This window comes from Triturus cristatus, chromosome 4_1 (genome assembly GCF_964204655.1).
Source record: "Triturus cristatus chromosome 4_1, aTriCri1.1, whole genome shotgun sequence".
Lineage (NCBI taxonomy): Eukaryota > Metazoa > Chordata > Amphibia > Caudata > Salamandridae > Triturus > Triturus cristatus.
In genome coordinates this window covers 1,144,427,378-1,144,444,921 of record NC_140585.1, presented here as the reverse complement: position 1 = coordinate 1,144,444,921, position 17,544 = coordinate 1,144,427,378, and the positions used below count along the sequence as shown (strand labels likewise).

Here is a 17,544-nt window from a genome sequence, read left to right as displayed (position 1 = left end):
AATTGAAGAAAGGGCTCCTGGATAGTGAGAGCCTACATTTCACCAGCTCTTCTAGCAGATGTCAGAGCCAGAAGTAGAGCCACTTTCAATGAAAGAAATTTCATCTCCGCCTTATGGATAGGTTCGAAGGGATGTTTCATGAGTTGAGACAGGACCACGTTACAGTGCCAGAGTGGTGGGGGAGGCTTGACAGGTGGAAAAACCCTAAAAAGTCCAGCATGAATTGTTTGATGATTCTTGCGGACCATAAAGAAGGGCCTGAAAGGTTCTTCTAAAATGTGAAATAGCTGCGAGATGGACCTTAATAGATGCATGAGCCAGACCAGACTTTGCCAGTGAAAGGATGTCAGGAAGGGTCTCATGAGCCGAGGAGAAAGGATGAACGCCCAATTCCTGGCACCAGAGACAAAAACGCTTCCATTTAATTCAATATTTTTTGTTTATGCTCTGTGCCCGGGCATGAGAAAGAATATCCTCACATTCAGTGGAAAGGTTCAAATGATTGAACTCTGTGTTCAGGAGCCATGCAGCTAATCAAAGCTATTTGGGATCCGGTTGCAGTACTTGACCCCGGGACATCGCCAACAGCGATGGGATAGGATCCAAGAGAATTGGCTGCCTACAAGAGACCAGCATTGGCATAGCCAATAGGTCTCGCTTTTGGGACCTTAGTTATGCAACTGTTGCATGGCTAAACACTTATAAGGTCCCAAAGGCGAGACCTATTGGCTATGCCAATGCTTGTTTTAAGTTGATGTCAGTAATTCTGGGTACCCACAACACAGGAAAGGTGGAGAAGGAACACCATTAAGCGCCGCATTGGGATATGTGGAGAACCCAAGAAACCACCTATGAGGATACAAATTCCTGTTAGATGTGCACCAGCCGACTCCCACCCATCCAAGAGGGGTGAGTTTTGGTATAAGAAATGTGGCCGGGCTTGTGTGGGATGGGACATTGTGTACCATGTATTGCTGCTTGCTGAGCACTTAATCCCCATCATGAAAGGGTTCACCTGGAGGGTTTGTTGTGCAAGAATTACTCTTCTTTCTGAACGGAAAGAAGGGGCGTCTTCCATCACCTTTCCATTTCATGCCCAGAATGGGACATGCAGAGCATTTTAAATTCGTAGACACTGTTCAAGGCTGAAAAAGAGGAAGCTTCAGCCAGTGCTCCGTGCCTTATTCTCTTCAAAAAGACCATAGACGGAAATACACCTGTCAACTCAACCATAAAGAAGGTAACTCTGCTTGCAAAGACAAGCAGTGAGTTTATCTGCAACTGGAGTATTTTGCTCAGTGGGAAGGAAAATATGGGCGCAGGACACGCATTTCTGCCTGAATCTTAACCAGGAATACGACCCACCAATTCCTTGGGACCAGTACATTTAGGAGCAATTATATGACCTGTTACATATTTATAGTAACCAAGCAAGCAAGCAGTCAGGGCCAGATAGATGGTTCATACATCCTTCACTTCCTTATGCCAATGACTACATCTGTGAGGATAGTAGCGAGCAGGAATTCAACAGAAGAAAGTATACTGGACCTGGCAATTGGGACCCACTTATCAGAAAAGCAGTAACAGAGATGAAATACCAGAGTCGCACAAGAGGTGCACATACCAGGAACAGTACCAAATGCCACACATGTACTTGCTCCTTGGCTGTCCTTTCTGGACTCCCAAATTAGCTAGTCTCCCAATATGACCCTGAGACACGACCATAGCTGTTGTACAGGAATCACCAGTTAAGCATGGACAATGGCAATATATCCCCTCACACCTTATAGAAACTGAGCAGCTGAACATGCGAAAAAAGCAACGAGAAGCATTTCCTTTTGAAGACGCAAGCATCCAGTGACACAGCTTTATGATGTTCAGACAAACCCCTTTCAGAATGGCATCGAACTTTGAATCATTGCTGAGCCGGGGCAGAAAACCTCTGGTGTTTGATAAAGGAAGTTTACGCTTGGTGATGGCCATAAACAGAAGCTTCCTGCCTATGCGAAGACAGAACAAGACTGAGGCGCAAAAGTGAAAGTAGGCTGGCTGGCGAGTGGTGTGCGATGTGCGCGCACCATGACGAGAGAGGAAAGCCATATGGCGCCTCTGCTCGTCATTGTGCGCGTAACCGCACGCCCGTCGCCAGTGCACGCGCCAGTGGGCTGAAGCGCTTCCCCAAAAGTGGATTGCATGGCGGCACGATGCACGTGATTGTGCGCGTGCTCGCCATGCAATCCACATTTGGGAGCCCCTTACTAGAGTCTCGCATAGCGATTGCTACGCAATAGCTAGGCGAGACCTAAAAAAGGAGTTGTGTATCAATAGTGGTGTGGCCAGTATGGGGCTATGAGGATCATCCTGCAAGGCTCTGCCTACATCTTCATGAGATGCCTTGGCAAGAGGGGAATGGGAGGAAAAGCGTAGGCAATGGTGCCTGACCATGCCATCGAAAACACATTCCCCCAGGATCCTGGATGGTGATGCCAACTTGCAAAGTACCGGCATTTCCTGTTTTCCAGAGTCACGAACAGGTCTACGGTTGGTTTGCCCCAGTCCCGAAAGATGTTGTCCAGTGTTCCCTGGTGCAGTTCCCATTCGTGACATACAAACTTGAGCATGCTTAGTGTATCCACGGTCGCGTCGAGAATACCCGGAAGGTGTTCTGCCCTTAGTGAAACTCCATTCTGGATCGCCTACTCCCAGATGCATTGAGCTTCCAGCAACAATAGAGGAGACCTTGTGCCCCCTTGCTTGTTGACATAATGCATCACCGTTGTATTGTCCGTCTTGATGAGAACCGATGAGTTCCGTATTCTTGGTTGGAATGCTTGTAAGGCTAAACAAATTGCTCTTAGATCCAGCAAATTGATGTGGAGAAGGTGAGGATGTTGCTGCCAACGGCCACTGATTTGAAGGTCTTGCAGGAACACTCCCGATCCATCTAGAGATGTTTCTGTGGTTATTACTCGAGAGCTGGGGATGCCAGAAAAGACAGACCTTTTGAAATGTTTTTCTGCTGGGTCCACCCAGAGATGGCTTGAACCATAGTCTAAGTTACTCTGATGATCTCCTCGAAAGAACTATACACTTGACGCCATTGTAAGTCTATTTGTTCCTGAAGGGTACGCATCCTCAGGCAGCAGAAGGGAATGAGGGGAATGCAAGATTACATTGACCCTAGGAGAGACTTGTAACGGCAAACTGAAAGTAACTTTTTTCTTTGGAAGAGTTGAGCCATAGATATCAGTTTGGTTGGTCTTTCGAGCAATGGAAAGGCTTTATTCAGAGTCGTGTCCAATATAGCTCCCAGAAAGGTAATGCTTTTGGAGGGGTGAAGGCTTCATTTCTCCTTGTTTAAGGTAAGGCCTACACTTTCGAACAGACTTGTGCAAGCCACCGTGGACATCCTGGCTGCCAAAATAGAGGGTGCTTTGATTAGCCAATTGTCCAAGTAAGGAAAGAATTGGTGATGCTGCCTTCTGAGGAAAGTCGCCACCGGGCCCAGACACTTTGTAAATATCCTTGGCGCCGATCTTAGGCCGAATGGCAGGACCTTGACTTGGTAGTGGCTCCTGGTTACAGTGAAGTGAAGATACCTTCTGTGCGGTGGATGAACGGGAACATGGAAGTAAGCGTCCTGTAGGTCTAGAGCAGCCATGAAATCTCCTGAATTTAGAAGCAGTAGTATGTCTTGCAAGGAGACTATGCAGAAGGACTGTTTCTTGAGGTAGATGTTAAGTCCAGAGAGGGCGCCATTTTCAGAAAGCCTTCCGTACCAAAAAGAAACAGGAGTAGAACCCTTCCCCCTCTCTGGGATGCCAGAACTGATTGTATTGCCTCTTTTTGGCAAATCAACAGGGCTTCTGGCCGCAGGAGGTGTAGATACTTTGTCGTTTGTAAGCGAGGTGGAGTGGATGGTGGAATTTGAATAAACTAAAGTATGGCCAAACTGAATAATGTTGAGCTCCCATTGATCTGTTGTTATATTTAGCAAATTCTGGATATATAAAGAGATTTTTCCCCCCCCATGGTCGCCTGAGCGTGGGAGGGAAGAAGAGCCAGAGCCTGAAAGTTGTCATTGCCGATGTGAGGAATCCTTCCCCAGTCGCCCTGCTATCCCTCTAAGTGCCGATTTGGAATAGGCCGTAGATTGGGATTGCCGCTGAGTGTATTGCAGCTGATAGGTTTGAGTAGGGGAGGTGTAAGAGGGCTATCTGTATTGTTGATATCCACCACTATAAGAGGGCAGACCTCTTCCTCAAGAACCTCGATAAGGTACTTCACGATATGGGAGTGTCCCCAACGACTTTGCTGTCTCAGTGTCCTTCTTTATATCCTGGAGAGCCACATCAATATGTGTCCCAAAAAGGGCCTCTCCATAAAAGGGCAGATCCAATATCTTATTCTGGATCTCAGGCTGAAAAGATGTCGCTCTGAGACAACCTTGTCGGCGTAAGTCTGCCGCTCCTGCCACAGACCTAAAAGCTGTCGTAGTGATATTCATTGCGCAGTCTATAACCTCCAAGGAAGCCCGCTCACCTACTTGGAGGATCTTCTTGGCCTCTGATTTACTCTCATCAGGAAGCTGGTTGATGTAAGGGGCTAGGTCGCACCACATCTGGCGATCGTAGCAACCGAAGATCGCTAAAGCATGAGCTGCCCTGACCAGAAGTCTGGACATCGAAGAGAATCGTATGCCTGCATTGTCAAGACTTCTGCGTCTTTGTCCAGAGGTGTTGTGATTGGAGCAGATGGGTTCTTCGATTTCCTTTAAGCCGCCTAGGAGATTTCTGAGTCTGGCTTTGGGTGGCCCACCAAGCAGGCAGGACTATCCACTGGGGCTTTATATTTCTTTTCAAATCTAGAAAGAACAGGAATCAATGAGGCTGGGGTTTTCATGACCTTAAGGCCCTCCTCCCATATGTAACCAACAATGGGAATGGCTCGCACTGACTTTAAAGTCATAAAGAAAACACTCAGTTTGGGAAGTTGGCAAATCGAATCTTATGGCTGTTCTTTCTAGTAGATTATGAAAACCACCGATGTCCTCAAGTGGAGAATCTATAGGAACTGGTGAGGGTGAAGACAAAGTGGGAATTAGATAGTCATCCCATTCCCTGTGTGGATCTGGAAGCTCCCTCTCCTCCTGGACGTCATCTGAGGTGGCAGGGTGCTGGTCAGGAACCAGTGTTAATGGTGGAGCAGTCACCGTGTGTAACATAGCCTCTAATTGTGGGATGGAAGGAACTGAAGGCAACAAAGCACGTTCTGGAACAGCAGAAGGCGATAGAAATATTTTCCTATAGTACAAAAGCATGAGCTGCAGATCAGAAAGCAACGACGATAGCATACAAACCTCCGCCTCCTGATACTGTTTGTGGTAGTCCTGAGGAGGCACGTAATAGTGCTCCTCCTCATAGCCCTCCTCGAAATCATCTTCCTGGAATTTTAAATGCAACTCCGATGGACTGCGGGCGTAACCAAAGGGGCCATCGTCTTCATCGGAGTCCTGTTCCTCCAGGAGATGTGATGTAATCAAAGGAGTCACCTTACTAGGTGATGTGACTTCTGGAGTTAACTGTCTAACTCTTAATTTCTCTGCAGGAATTTTTTCCCTTGTCGTTGAGGTTGTCGACGGCGTCATCAACGATGTCATCGATGGAGGCACTGTCGCTGTTGATAGGGTCGAAGGCAAACTGGACACGGTCGTAGTCGATGCCGCCGACTGCACCATAGCCGTAACAGTTGTAATCGTCGACGACTAGGACATCGGCGGTACAATAACTGGCGATGTCTGCAAAGTCTTCGGCGACGATCCAGTCATCAGTTAGGTCATTGGAGGAGGTATCGACGATGACTGCTCCTTGACTGTAGACACCTCAGAAGTATTGTTCCGCATCAACTATGATAATGGTCTCTTCATTGTCGCTGATGATGATTTCTTTAACTTTAAAGCCGTCATCAACGATTTCTCCTCAGGGGGAACAGAAGGCTTTTTGAAGGATTGCCTGACCTCAGGAGGTGTTGAAGGCGGCACAGAACTCGACTTTTTCACCTTGCTGTCCCCTGTATGAAGTCCTTTCCTCTCCATTTCACATCAGAGAGGAGATTTTGTCGGACTATGCCCGTAAGACCCATGGGTGGTCTTTGTTGAGGCTTTATGAGGGCGCTCACAAGATGAATGAGGTTGAGATCTTTCCCTCTTGTGAGACCTTCTGGAAGACGGGGAAGAATAAGCCACATCACTATCAATAGATAGAGGCACTTTTCTGGTCTTCATCTTTTAGAGCCAAAGAAGGCGCCACAAACGATCCCTCATCGTTTTGGTGGAGAAGGTACGATAAACCTTACAATCCTTGGCCTTGTGGTCAGGGTACAGGCACTAGATACAGTTCCTGTGAGGGTCATCAACATGAAGTAATTTCTTAGAGCAGGTGGCACATGCTCTAAAAAGACCATTCTTCTCCTTGTATGACATCTGGAATGTAGATTAAGAAAGCCAAATAAGTAGAATTCCGAAGAAAAAGGTTTGTAAAACCTCACAAGAGAGTAGATAAGGAACACACTGAGCAGAACTCAGTGGAGACTACCCAGCACAACGTACAGTAGAAAATCTGAAGGTCTGAGGTTCTCTGAGAAGTTTTCTAGAGGGCAGGGTGTTCTGATTGGCTAAAGTCTAGATTTGGTCTCTTTTACAAAAAGATATATGTTACAAAACTAAAATGGGCCTAGGCCTGTTTTTCTAGTTTATGCTAACTTTGCATTGCTGTTTTGATATACCAGGGACGCCCATCTCGACGACGGGGAATGATTCAAGCATGTGAATCTATGAAAGTTCCAATACTGGAGTAATGTAATTTACAACAAAGGGGCTTCTGTGTCACAAATAATGTTAGGGGACACCTAGAAAGGCTACAGCTTTTGTCCGGTTAAGTCAGGCTGGCACCAAACCCAGTGGGAGGAAATCTACCCCCAGAACTGGTTGTGAGTAACCATAGAGGAGGGGAATGCTCATTACCCTGGACATACCTCTGTGCGTGCAGGCAGGCTCTGCATAAGGGGAGAATGTTTTCCCCATCTTGGATTTTAAGAGTGAGGTGCACTAGGGGATTGTTTTCAGTAGGGCAAACAAGAGCTGTTGAAAAGCTGGGTAAGGTTGGCCCCAGAAAGGTTTACCCCATTGGTTAAGGAATTCCCAGGAGTCACCCCTAACCACTAACTGGTGCCAGGAATAACTTTCTGGACCTGCCGAAGATCAGGAGAGGGCTGGACCTGGTGTCTGTGACCTGAGAGTAGCCCTGAACCTGCTCCCTCTTGTACCCAGGACAAAAAAGTGGATTCTAAGGGTCAGTTTGCTGACCACCTGTGTGGCTACAGCAACACAACACACTGCAAGAGGCTTTTACCTGGAAGTACCAAGCTGGCCAGTGGCAATAGGACCTGAAATGGACTTTACTGTTGGCCCCTGCCTGACCCACGTAGAGTTTCTAAGTCCCCTCCCTTTAAGTCCTGGAGAACTTAGAAGTGAACTCCTGTGGTTGTTTGGACATCCGAAGATAGTTTGAACACCTTTCCTCCAGAGCTTCAGGGGGACCTGCACAAAAAAGTATCCAACTGGCCGTTTCATGGCGTCGGATTAAATTTAAGATTTGTCCTGGTTAAGGGTCACAACACCTCAGGAAAAACAACTGCGTCTCATTCTGCAGTGGGACTTAGAAAAGTTTCAGGGACTTAGCCAATTTTCAGCAGCAAGCTCCAGAGGAACCAAACGGCTTCAAACATCCTGCCTTCGGTTCCAACGTTGCGGTAACAATTACAGCAGCAGCTCGCTCAAGGAGAATTTTTTTGCTCAAAAAATGACAAGGTCCCTTTCTGTGTAGGGACTTCAAAAGGTTTTTAAACTTTGACTTCCAGACTTTCTCTGGGACCAATCCACTTGTATCTGACAAGGGCTCCATCGCGGTATGTCTCAAATTGTGCCTAGGTCTCAGTCTACCGCTGCCATAGACTATCCTTGGTGCTTTGCACACCATTTTCACTTAAATCATATATCTTCGGTTCCTATTACTGGATTTTGTTCACTTTGGTCTTACTTATTTTACATATAAAATGTTACTCCTTATTTTAAAATTGGTTATGGAATTTTATTGTGTTTTGCATACGTTTTCACTGCTCACATACTTTACACATTATCCTTTGACTTAAGCCTGACGGCTTTGTGACACATTAAAAGGGACTGAGCCCAGGTTTATTTTATTTTTACTCTGTGTGACATCTAGCAGGTGGTGGCCTTATCCTTTGAGTTGGGCACTTGTCCATCCCAAATAATAATCCGCTTTCCTACACACTGGAAACCAAAATTAGTTTTGTAGCTGGAGGAGAAGAGGGAAGGGGTGTGTACTGTGTCTGTTTATTTGACTTCCCAATTGAAAATTGGGAATGTTATTCGGTTGCTATAATTTCTGACATTAAGTCTGCATCTGCTGTTGTCCCAAATTCACTTACCCCAGATGGGCTTTTTCGTTTTCTTTTAAACCATTCTTTGCCACTTTTTCATCAGTACAATCAACTCCAAGGACAACCTCAGGAAAACTCATTCTTTACAAAGGCTCTCACCAGAATAGTATTTATTTTGTGGACAGGAAGAGGGTTTTTTACATACAGTGACTCACCACAAGCTCCATGTAGTCAATCACAGGGCACTGATCACTCAGTATTTTCTGATAATTGGGCTTGCTTTTCAGGACTTTATCTTGAGATGTTCCTTGTACTGTGGCATGCATGTCACACATCTTTTTACACTTCATTTCTTCCAACTGCCTGGAAAACAGAAAGCATATTCGTTACGCAAGATACACCAAGATTTCTTACTGAGCACCTAGAATCAGTTTGCCCCTAGTAAGTGAAATCAAGATGCAGACCACAAGTTGACATTTGTGAAAGGGTCAAGCCATTTTTAAACAATTGATATTTTGCTTGAAAATTGTCATTACAAATTGTGCAGAGATATTTAATACTAATTTAGTCGTGATTATTTACAATACTAAGAAAAATTATCAATCGCAAATAAAAATGTGAAATTGGGAGGACATGGTCCCCGTAATGGAGGTGGGTGTTAAATTAATGACAGTCTTCAGAATCATTGCAAAGCTGCAAGTATTTCACTGCAGCAGTCAGAAGAGTCAACTATTTATGTTTTTACCCAATTTTAATATCCTTTGGAACTGGTATTGGTTATACTGAAAAGGTCAAACCTTGAATGTTGATATTTAATTCCGGTCATACTGATAAAACACTACCAAATATACTGTCATCTTGTATTGTGCTCTATGAAATTAAAAAAATACCCAATTGCAAGAGAGCAAACGAAACCGGTCACTGAATTTCCATGCTTTATGTTCTCAAGAATTCTGAATACAGGAGGTAGGCATGGCTTCTCGGGCTCATGAGAAATATACCCCATTACAGCTCCAACACAGCTCTATCTTCTGGGCTCCCTTGGGGCAGAATGAGGAGGCAGGTGTTCGCTGATGGATGAGTATCCCATCTTGGAACCAGCAGAAAGACAAGGGAGAAACATTATGAGCCTTACAGAATGAAATCTAACTGTGGATCTTCATTCTGCCAGGTCTGTATAAGTTCAAAGATGGCAACCAACATTCAGTCACTCAGAGTAGGTGAAAGCTCTCCAAGCATGGAAGTGATCTAGCATCAGGCAAACTGTTGAGACTAAAAGGCAAGGTGGCCCCTACAAAGAGTGAAAGCGGGCGGCAGACCAGAGTTAGTCACCCTATTGTTCTCTTGACGCATGTACCTATGGAGAACACAGCATGTAAGTAAAGTTGCAGAGCACATGCTGTTGGGTTTGCACATCAACAGGACGGATACCCACTCATTAAATGACCAGCGGGACAGAGCACCTCTGAGCCCAGTTGACAGCCTGTTGTGGGCTCTTCTGCAGATTGAAAGTTTAGATTCTCGAGTGGAATAAAGAAGGTCTTGCTGCAATGTCTCCAAAGGTAGAAAAAGGCAAAACCAAGAGGGCTAAGTCTGATAATAAAGGGAGAGGAAAATCCCATGCAATTCCTGGGGCAGTAGCAAATGGTTGAACAGACGGTGCCCCCTCCCAGATCGCGGAGGCAATGTGAGAGCTCAAGAGCACAATAAGGAACACAGAAAAATGGTCAAGTTGGTAGATGTCACTTCGCTGGCAAGGATAAGCATTAGAATGAAGGAGATTGTGCTCTATAGGGAGTGCCAGCAACAGTGGGGAAATTAGAATCCTCAAAAGTGCCACTTGAAGCAGAAATCAAACACCATAGTGACTTTAGAGACTGCACAGTAAAACCAAAGAGCCTCCTGAGATCCCAGACTTAATATGAAAAAACATGGTAAAGGCAGCAAATGTATTTCTACTGGGGATGCCAGGTCAGGGGGATAATGTACCACTCCAAGGAACAAAGGTTTTTCAGCGACACACATTCATGGGAAAGTGTCCACAAAGCGAAAGCGTCGTCCATCCTTCCTGGGCAACCTAAACTGCAATCTTACCCACAAATCCTAGTTCCTCTTGCAAGGACTAATTCTATTAAACAGTCCACCACTTGCAATTATTCCCTGTGATTTCAAAACCACAATCACCTATGCTGATGGCTACTCATTCAAACGCTGGATGCCATACATCCTGGTCCTTTGTCCAACGTATGCATCAATTATGACAGCAGTTCTACTTGAAAGTCCAATATCCTCTCACCCCTAAAATTGTCATTGTCATTTCACAATCATCAGTGGCTGTTGTGTCTCACAGCTGGTCTCATCCACCTCATCATGGCCACGAACATGATATCTGTAAACTCATTTCTGGCAGCATTCACCTCCTCCCTAGACAGACATCTGAAGCACTGACACTCGGGACTCACACTTACTAACTACTGTCTGCCAATGTGGAGTCTATGGAAAGGCAAGGAACGTTTGGGGCCAGAGATTGTTATTCTGGGGACTATGTCTTAAACACAGCCGTGCCTAGGGGCAACATTGGGGAAAAGTGAATCAAAATTAACGGACTCAGAATGCCTAATATTTCCATACTCCAGCAGATCCACACAGCAATCACAGGGCGAGTTGCAGCAGATTCAGTGAGAATGCCTAGCTCTAAATAAGAGACCACATCTGCCAAACTGAAGGCAGTACATGAAGGCAGAATAAAAGTCAGTAAACAAAAGCCCCTTTAGGTAACATAAATCACTAGACTTTCATACAAACAGCCCAAATCAATCAATATTAAAAAAAATAGAGAGGTACATGAATCTATAAATACAGTACCGGTCAGATATTCTTTCAAAAGGGGTCCAGCATGGGAGCTACCTGTGCCCCAAGTCTAGCCTGCTTATATGTTGGTGAATCTGGGAAGGACAAATTGAACAGCTAGATTACTTTCTAACCTGGCTAAATTTAGGGGACCCTAATCTGAGATTCACTTCGCAGTGTAGCAGAACTAAAGTGGATTTCCTGGACGTCTTAATTAAAGAAAGAGAGGACCATCTGGAGGTGGAACTTCACACGAAACCAATGGACAAGAACACATTGCTTCACTGCTCCAGCTTTCACTCCAAGTCCCAAAGGGATAATATTCCCTTTAGTCAGTTTCTCCGTCTTCGGAGAAACTGTTCTCATCTTGGGGATTTTTTAGAAACATGCTGATGTCCTTAAAGACAAATTGAAAGATAGGGGCTATCCGAAGAAATTGATCACACATTCTTTTAAACGTGCCAGATTTTATGACAGACTATGATCAACAAGACTAATAGAAAGAAAAAAGAAATGTCCAGAGTTGTCTTTGTCAGTTAGTTCTTCAACATTAGTAATGAGTTAAAAAATGTAATAAATAGGAATTAGCAGATTATTAAGGATGAGGAAGAGGTACAATTAGATAAACCCCTTTTTGACTTCAAGAGGAATAGAATTTTAAAGAAACAAACTACTACATACATATAGGGAAGAACCCTGCAACACACAAAGGACTCGGGACAACACCATAGCTAAAGGCAACATGAGATGTGGGTCCTGTAATGTATGCGCTCAATGCATACAAGCTAAGGAAATTAGCCATAATGGGGTACTTTTGTTATCCAAAAGCTTAAATAATTGCTGCAGTAAGAATGTGGTGTACCTGCTACGTTGCCCCTGCGGATTGGGATATGTGGGGGAGACTATCAGGGAACTACGCACTTGAGTATATGAACATAAGTCAGCCATCAGGACTAAGAAACCCAATGCCCCTTTCGTGGTGCATTTTGAAGAACAGTGCCACAGGGAAGTAAATATTCAATGGTTCATTCCGGAAAAGATAACAATTGGCAGAAGAGGGGGCAATATGAATGAGAAACGCAAAGCCAGAGAACAATGGTACATTTCGAAACGGAATACAGTTCGGATTGCTCTTAATTCCAGGGAGGAATGGGACCGCCTGATTCGCTAAATGAGACACTGTACCAATACAGGGTTTTAGGCTGTGTATAGGAAACCGTATTAGAGTAAGAGAGTGTAGGTAGCAATTCAAAGTAGTACCCAACATTTACCCCATTATGGTTGTTATATAACTTGTACCAAAATGGAGCTTTTATTAGACATTGGTGGGGCAACGATCCCGTATCCCCTTTGTTTGCAGGTATTTGGAGTTTAGTAAATAAAACGATGGGTACGTGTTCATATAAAAGCATATGGCTACATCCCTTTATACACCATCAAAGGGGACCCGGGTTCGGTCCCCATACAAGCTGCACAACCTTCTTTTACCATATGAATCAATCCAATGAATTAAACTCTTTCTTTTATTCTTCACTGTTAAATTTATTTTACTCCATTTCTTGTCTCCTGTTTTTTCCAATTCATTTTATACATTCAGCTTCCCTTTAAAGGGACTTTTCATAGAGTAAAGTTTCCACAAGTCACGATACTAAAATCCAATGCATTTCGGGAATTATTCCCTTCGTCAGGGATAACTAAAATACAAACAATACGTTAAAGGATAATCAGTATTCTCATCCCATTCCTCACCTGATTTACTAGCGTAAAACACTGCATACTTTATATGAAATCTATTACATGTGTTCCTGATTCTGTTACTAAAAGCATCGTTCACATATACCCAACATTTAATCTGGTGCTCACATAATATCTCAAAGCCGAGACTATGCATGATTCAACCCCCACCAACCTCATCCATTTCACCCCCGTGTTTTTAGGTCTCGCGAGCCAAAGGCTCGAAGAGACATTTTATAACTGAGCTTTTCAAAGTGCTGCCGTGGCCTAAAGCTACAGTGCACGTGCACGCGCGCAGCCGCCAATCACTGCTGCGCGCGCACCACTGGCGTGCTTGCCACACAGCTCTCCTGTCCAAGCGATCGCGATCGCTATTACTTTCGTTTTCGGCCGCGCGGCCGAATGCTTGTTTTTCTTGTTTTTTTAAACTGTAAGCGCGAGGCGCGCCTGTGGCCAATGCTTGTTGTGTTTTTGCATTGCTTGATGCTTGTGGCAGTGCTCGATGCACATCATGTGTCATCCTCCCTACCGTCGTTGCCCCCCCCCCCACCGCCAACCGCCCTGTGTGCCCACCCCACCCCCCCCCACCCCTACCCAGTGACACCCGCCCGTCGCTCCTTGTTTGGTTTCACTGTGCAGTGTTTTCGTAGCTCAGCACGGTGCCCACTTCATTGACGTTGTGCTTTCGCTTTTAAATCTCTGCACCACACACTTCATGTATATTTAGTTCAGGAGTGCTGCTATGGAGGAGACGGGCATGTTGGAAATACAGCGAATCTGCACTCGGCAACAGCACTCAAAACAAGATTACACATTTTAGAGGGATACAACAGCTATGCGCCTTCTTTCAGTACGGCGCATTAGAAAGGGGAAAAAAACATCACATGCTTCTAAGCCAAGGCTCCGCCGACACTACTTACTGCAAGCCCATAAACATTCCCGGGGCATGCGACAAACTGTACACAGAAACAAAACACTGCCCCCCACCCCCTCGAACTTCCTAAGGACCCCTCTAAGAGCCTGGCGACGGGCGAATGAATGTCTCCTGTGCAGCGCCGGCAGTCCATTGCTCGAGAGGCCTCTCTGCAGACCCCTTACACCTCTAATCCCGTTCTCTATCCACCAAAGTCTCATGACGCTCTCCTGGAACAGAGTTGGCAACCTCAGGCAAAGAGTGTGCTGAGCCGAGAGTCGGGTGGAGGTGAGCTTGTGAATAAGGGTGCTGAGGTGACACTTCATTGTGGTGTTTGTAATAATGTGTGGGGATATCTCTGTGTGTCCTGCATGTTTTTCTTCTTACGGTTTACATACGTGAGGCATCACATATGCCTGTGTCTGCCCTCCTGTCAGCGATAGGGTTTCACCATTATCTGTAAGCCTGCCTACCCACGTAGTATGAAAAAAAAACGTAACTCTGCAAAAGTACCATCCGTCACTGCGTTCGATGTAACTTAAAATAAACTAGTTTTTAAGTTTTATGTAGCGCAAACGTGGAGTGCTTTACATGAACACCAGGTACATGATGACATGAGGACATATTAATGTTTTGAATCACAGGATGTTGAGTCAACGTCAGGCTCGATCCTGCTCTCTCATCTCAGTCGGCAGTCTAGACGTACGCCACAACCTCACGAACCAGAACTGAAACATTTTCAAAATTATATACGACGAAGTCACAGTTGCTGCTTATTTATCTAATGCAATTTGCAACCGTTGTCAAAGCTAATACTCCGGTTTTCTTTAGTGCAGAACTCGACCCAAAGGTAACTGGTGCTCATGTAAAGCGATTTATGATACCTTCGGGTCGAGTTCGGGCTACATATCTCTGCAAAAAAATAATAGAAGAGAGCTGCTTGAAATAAGAGATTCCGAGAATTTGGAGCTGGAGAACTGGGTTCGAGCCTTGGCGTTGGCTCAGCTTCCTGTGATTCTGGGCAAATCACTTAATCACTCCGTGCCTACCAAAACAAGCATTTGCAATGCATTAGGTCTCGCATTTGCGAGATTTAGCGGCTTGTAAATATGCCCCTCTGTGTGGTGTCACTACTGCTACCCCAGACCTTTTGGTGTACTGACATTTATCCTCACTGAGTTGTCTCTGTTCTCACTTCCTTTTTTCTTTTATTTGAGTGCAACAGTACGGAGTGAAGAAGTTTGGGGTGTCCTTCTTAAAGCTGACAATGTTGTGGTTCAGTCTTACAATCTGTGTTAGTGCATTTCCTATTAGAGGATGTATGGCATGAAGCCACCTGGATAAGGATTTCTGCACTTCCATTTCCAAAATATCAATAAGGGAGCAAGATTTACTTCTTGTGTGTGTTGCATTAGACAGGTCATTTGCTGCTGGAGATGCAGGGCTTTGTTGTTTCTGCTGCAGGTCTTTAAAGGGATTTTTGTTTTGGCCGGGCACTTGTGGAGCTCTTTCAATATGAGTGTGATGCCACTGCCCTTCTTGCTCCTATAATCTTGCTGCTGCCTTTAAGATTGCCATTCATCAGGCAGTGGGTCATTTAGCGTGGGCTGTGAAAATGGCATCTCCAGTGCCATTTTAGAAAAAAAACACGTCCATTTCATGTAAAAGATGTTTGAAGCCTCTGGGGAGTCATTACTTTATTTATTTTTACATTTAATTATTTATGTACTACAGTACTTATGCAGAGAAGACCTACCCATGTGGGAAGTGACATACTTCACATGTAACAACATAATACATGCAACTACTGTAACATAAAGACGAGAAGAGGTGCATAATTTTCTTTGTTTCAGGTGGAGTGTGAAGTGGCGTGTGTGTGGAGTCTCAGGTAGTTGAGAAAACCGCGGTGAAGCACATTGTGTGTGAAAGGTAACACAAGCAAAGCACTGTGGCTGGTAAGAACCTGGGTTAAAGCTTCCACTCGGCAGTGTACTGTGGTGCTCATACTACCGCTCATTCCCCGCTCTGATTGTTCAATAGAGTAACTGGCTTTAGGTCGGTGTGACTGGTGCTACCGCACTGGGCGCTGACCTGGAGAGGGGGGCGCTGACCTCAGGGGGGGTGCTGTGTTTAGCAATAACTTACGGTAAACAAGTATTTGCAATTCAATGGGTCTCGCATTTACGCAAGTTTAAGCTATTGACATTGCAATTTTATTTTGTTTTTGTTTTTAAAACATAACTAAAAGGCATTGTCATTTATAATGCCAATAGCTTAAACTTCCATAAATGCGAGACCTATTGCATTGCAAATGCTTGTTAGCTATGCTGTCACCCCTGCAGAAGATTCTGCCCTTAGCCCAGTCTTCCTCAAATCCCTGTCTTTTACTTTCTATGATTCCTCCGACAAAAATGTATACTTGCCGTGACTGATGTAATCATGCTGCCTCCTACTTCATTAAACCTTCACTCAAGCTCCTTATAGCACCGACTCGTATGTTCAACACCCTCGATATTACACCTTCATATTGTCTCAACTCGAACGAACGGCACCATTAACCGTAACAGCTTCATCTTTCTGCTCCAGGCGCACTTCATTTTCTTAAATAACGGCTATACCGCTAACCACATGTGTCTTGTTAAAGCAACACTCCATTGAATTACAGCATACACTCTTCCCCCTCGACTTAATTTTGAATACTGCATTTCCCACCATGCATCAAGGTTTCTCACATCTAAAGTGTCTAATTACCCGACATTTCCCTAATATTGAACAAAACCTATTGTTTGCGCCATATTAATTATTTTGGTGAAAGCAATGTTCGTGAGGTAACTGTGTTTCACATACTCCATCCTACATGTAAAGTTAATTCAGCAATTTGCCCAATTTCACGTGTCCAATAAAAACATCTGAGTCTCTTGTGTTTCCTTGCTAATCATCATAGCTCATGACTGTTAACCTCCTCTGTGCTGCAGATGTTTTTTGCGCTGTATATTGTCCCATGTTCATTATTGTCCATGTTTAAATTAGTCCATCTTTATTCTCGGGTGCAAACCAACCGGAGGACAATCATGTTATGTCAACTAATTGGGGTGGTGGAATGCACACCTTTGTATACGATCGATTTCTCAATGCTTAAACCGCAATTTTTCAATGCTGGAGCGGCGTGCAAGCTTGATAGCGCTTCGCCCAATGCGCTTGAAAAGTAAACACCATCAAAGGGGACCCGGGTTCGGTCCCTTTATAGCAATATCTATCTTGGATCTGTATTACAGTAGCTGCATTAGCAGTGACAAGCAGGTTAGGTGGATGAAGGTTACCTATTCCAACATGGCACCCTTTGCAGTCTAGTGACTGTGGCGTGTATTAGTACATGATCGGTAACCGCAGCACGTAACTCTGCGCGGATGACAGAGTTTTATAAACCTAGAAGTTGCGGCGCTTGAATTAAGCGGCGGCCCCCTGGGCACGATGTAGTCTTACCAGGAGGTAAGATTTTAAAATATAATGAAGGTGTATACAAACTTTGGATGACATCAATAGTCTACTTGAGAAACATACCCAAGAAATTAATGAAAGAAAAATCC

General features: G+C 44.7%; 1 protein-coding gene across 7 annotated transcripts in view; it reads right to left on the bottom strand.

Annotated features, from left to right (window-relative positions):
* DSN1 (DSN1 component of MIS12 kinetochore complex) overlaps nt 1–17,544 on the bottom strand; it is a 261,660-nt gene that overhangs the window by 63,879 nt on the left and 180,237 nt on the right. For all 7 annotated transcript variants that reach the window (XM_085654255.1, XM_085654258.1, XM_085654262.1 and 4 more), the window contains one exon: nt 8,676–8,823. In XM_085654255.1, the coding sequence (XP_085510381.1) occupies nt 8,676–8,823 (148 nt within the window). The remainder of the gene's footprint in view (nt 1–8,675; nt 8,824–17,544) is intronic.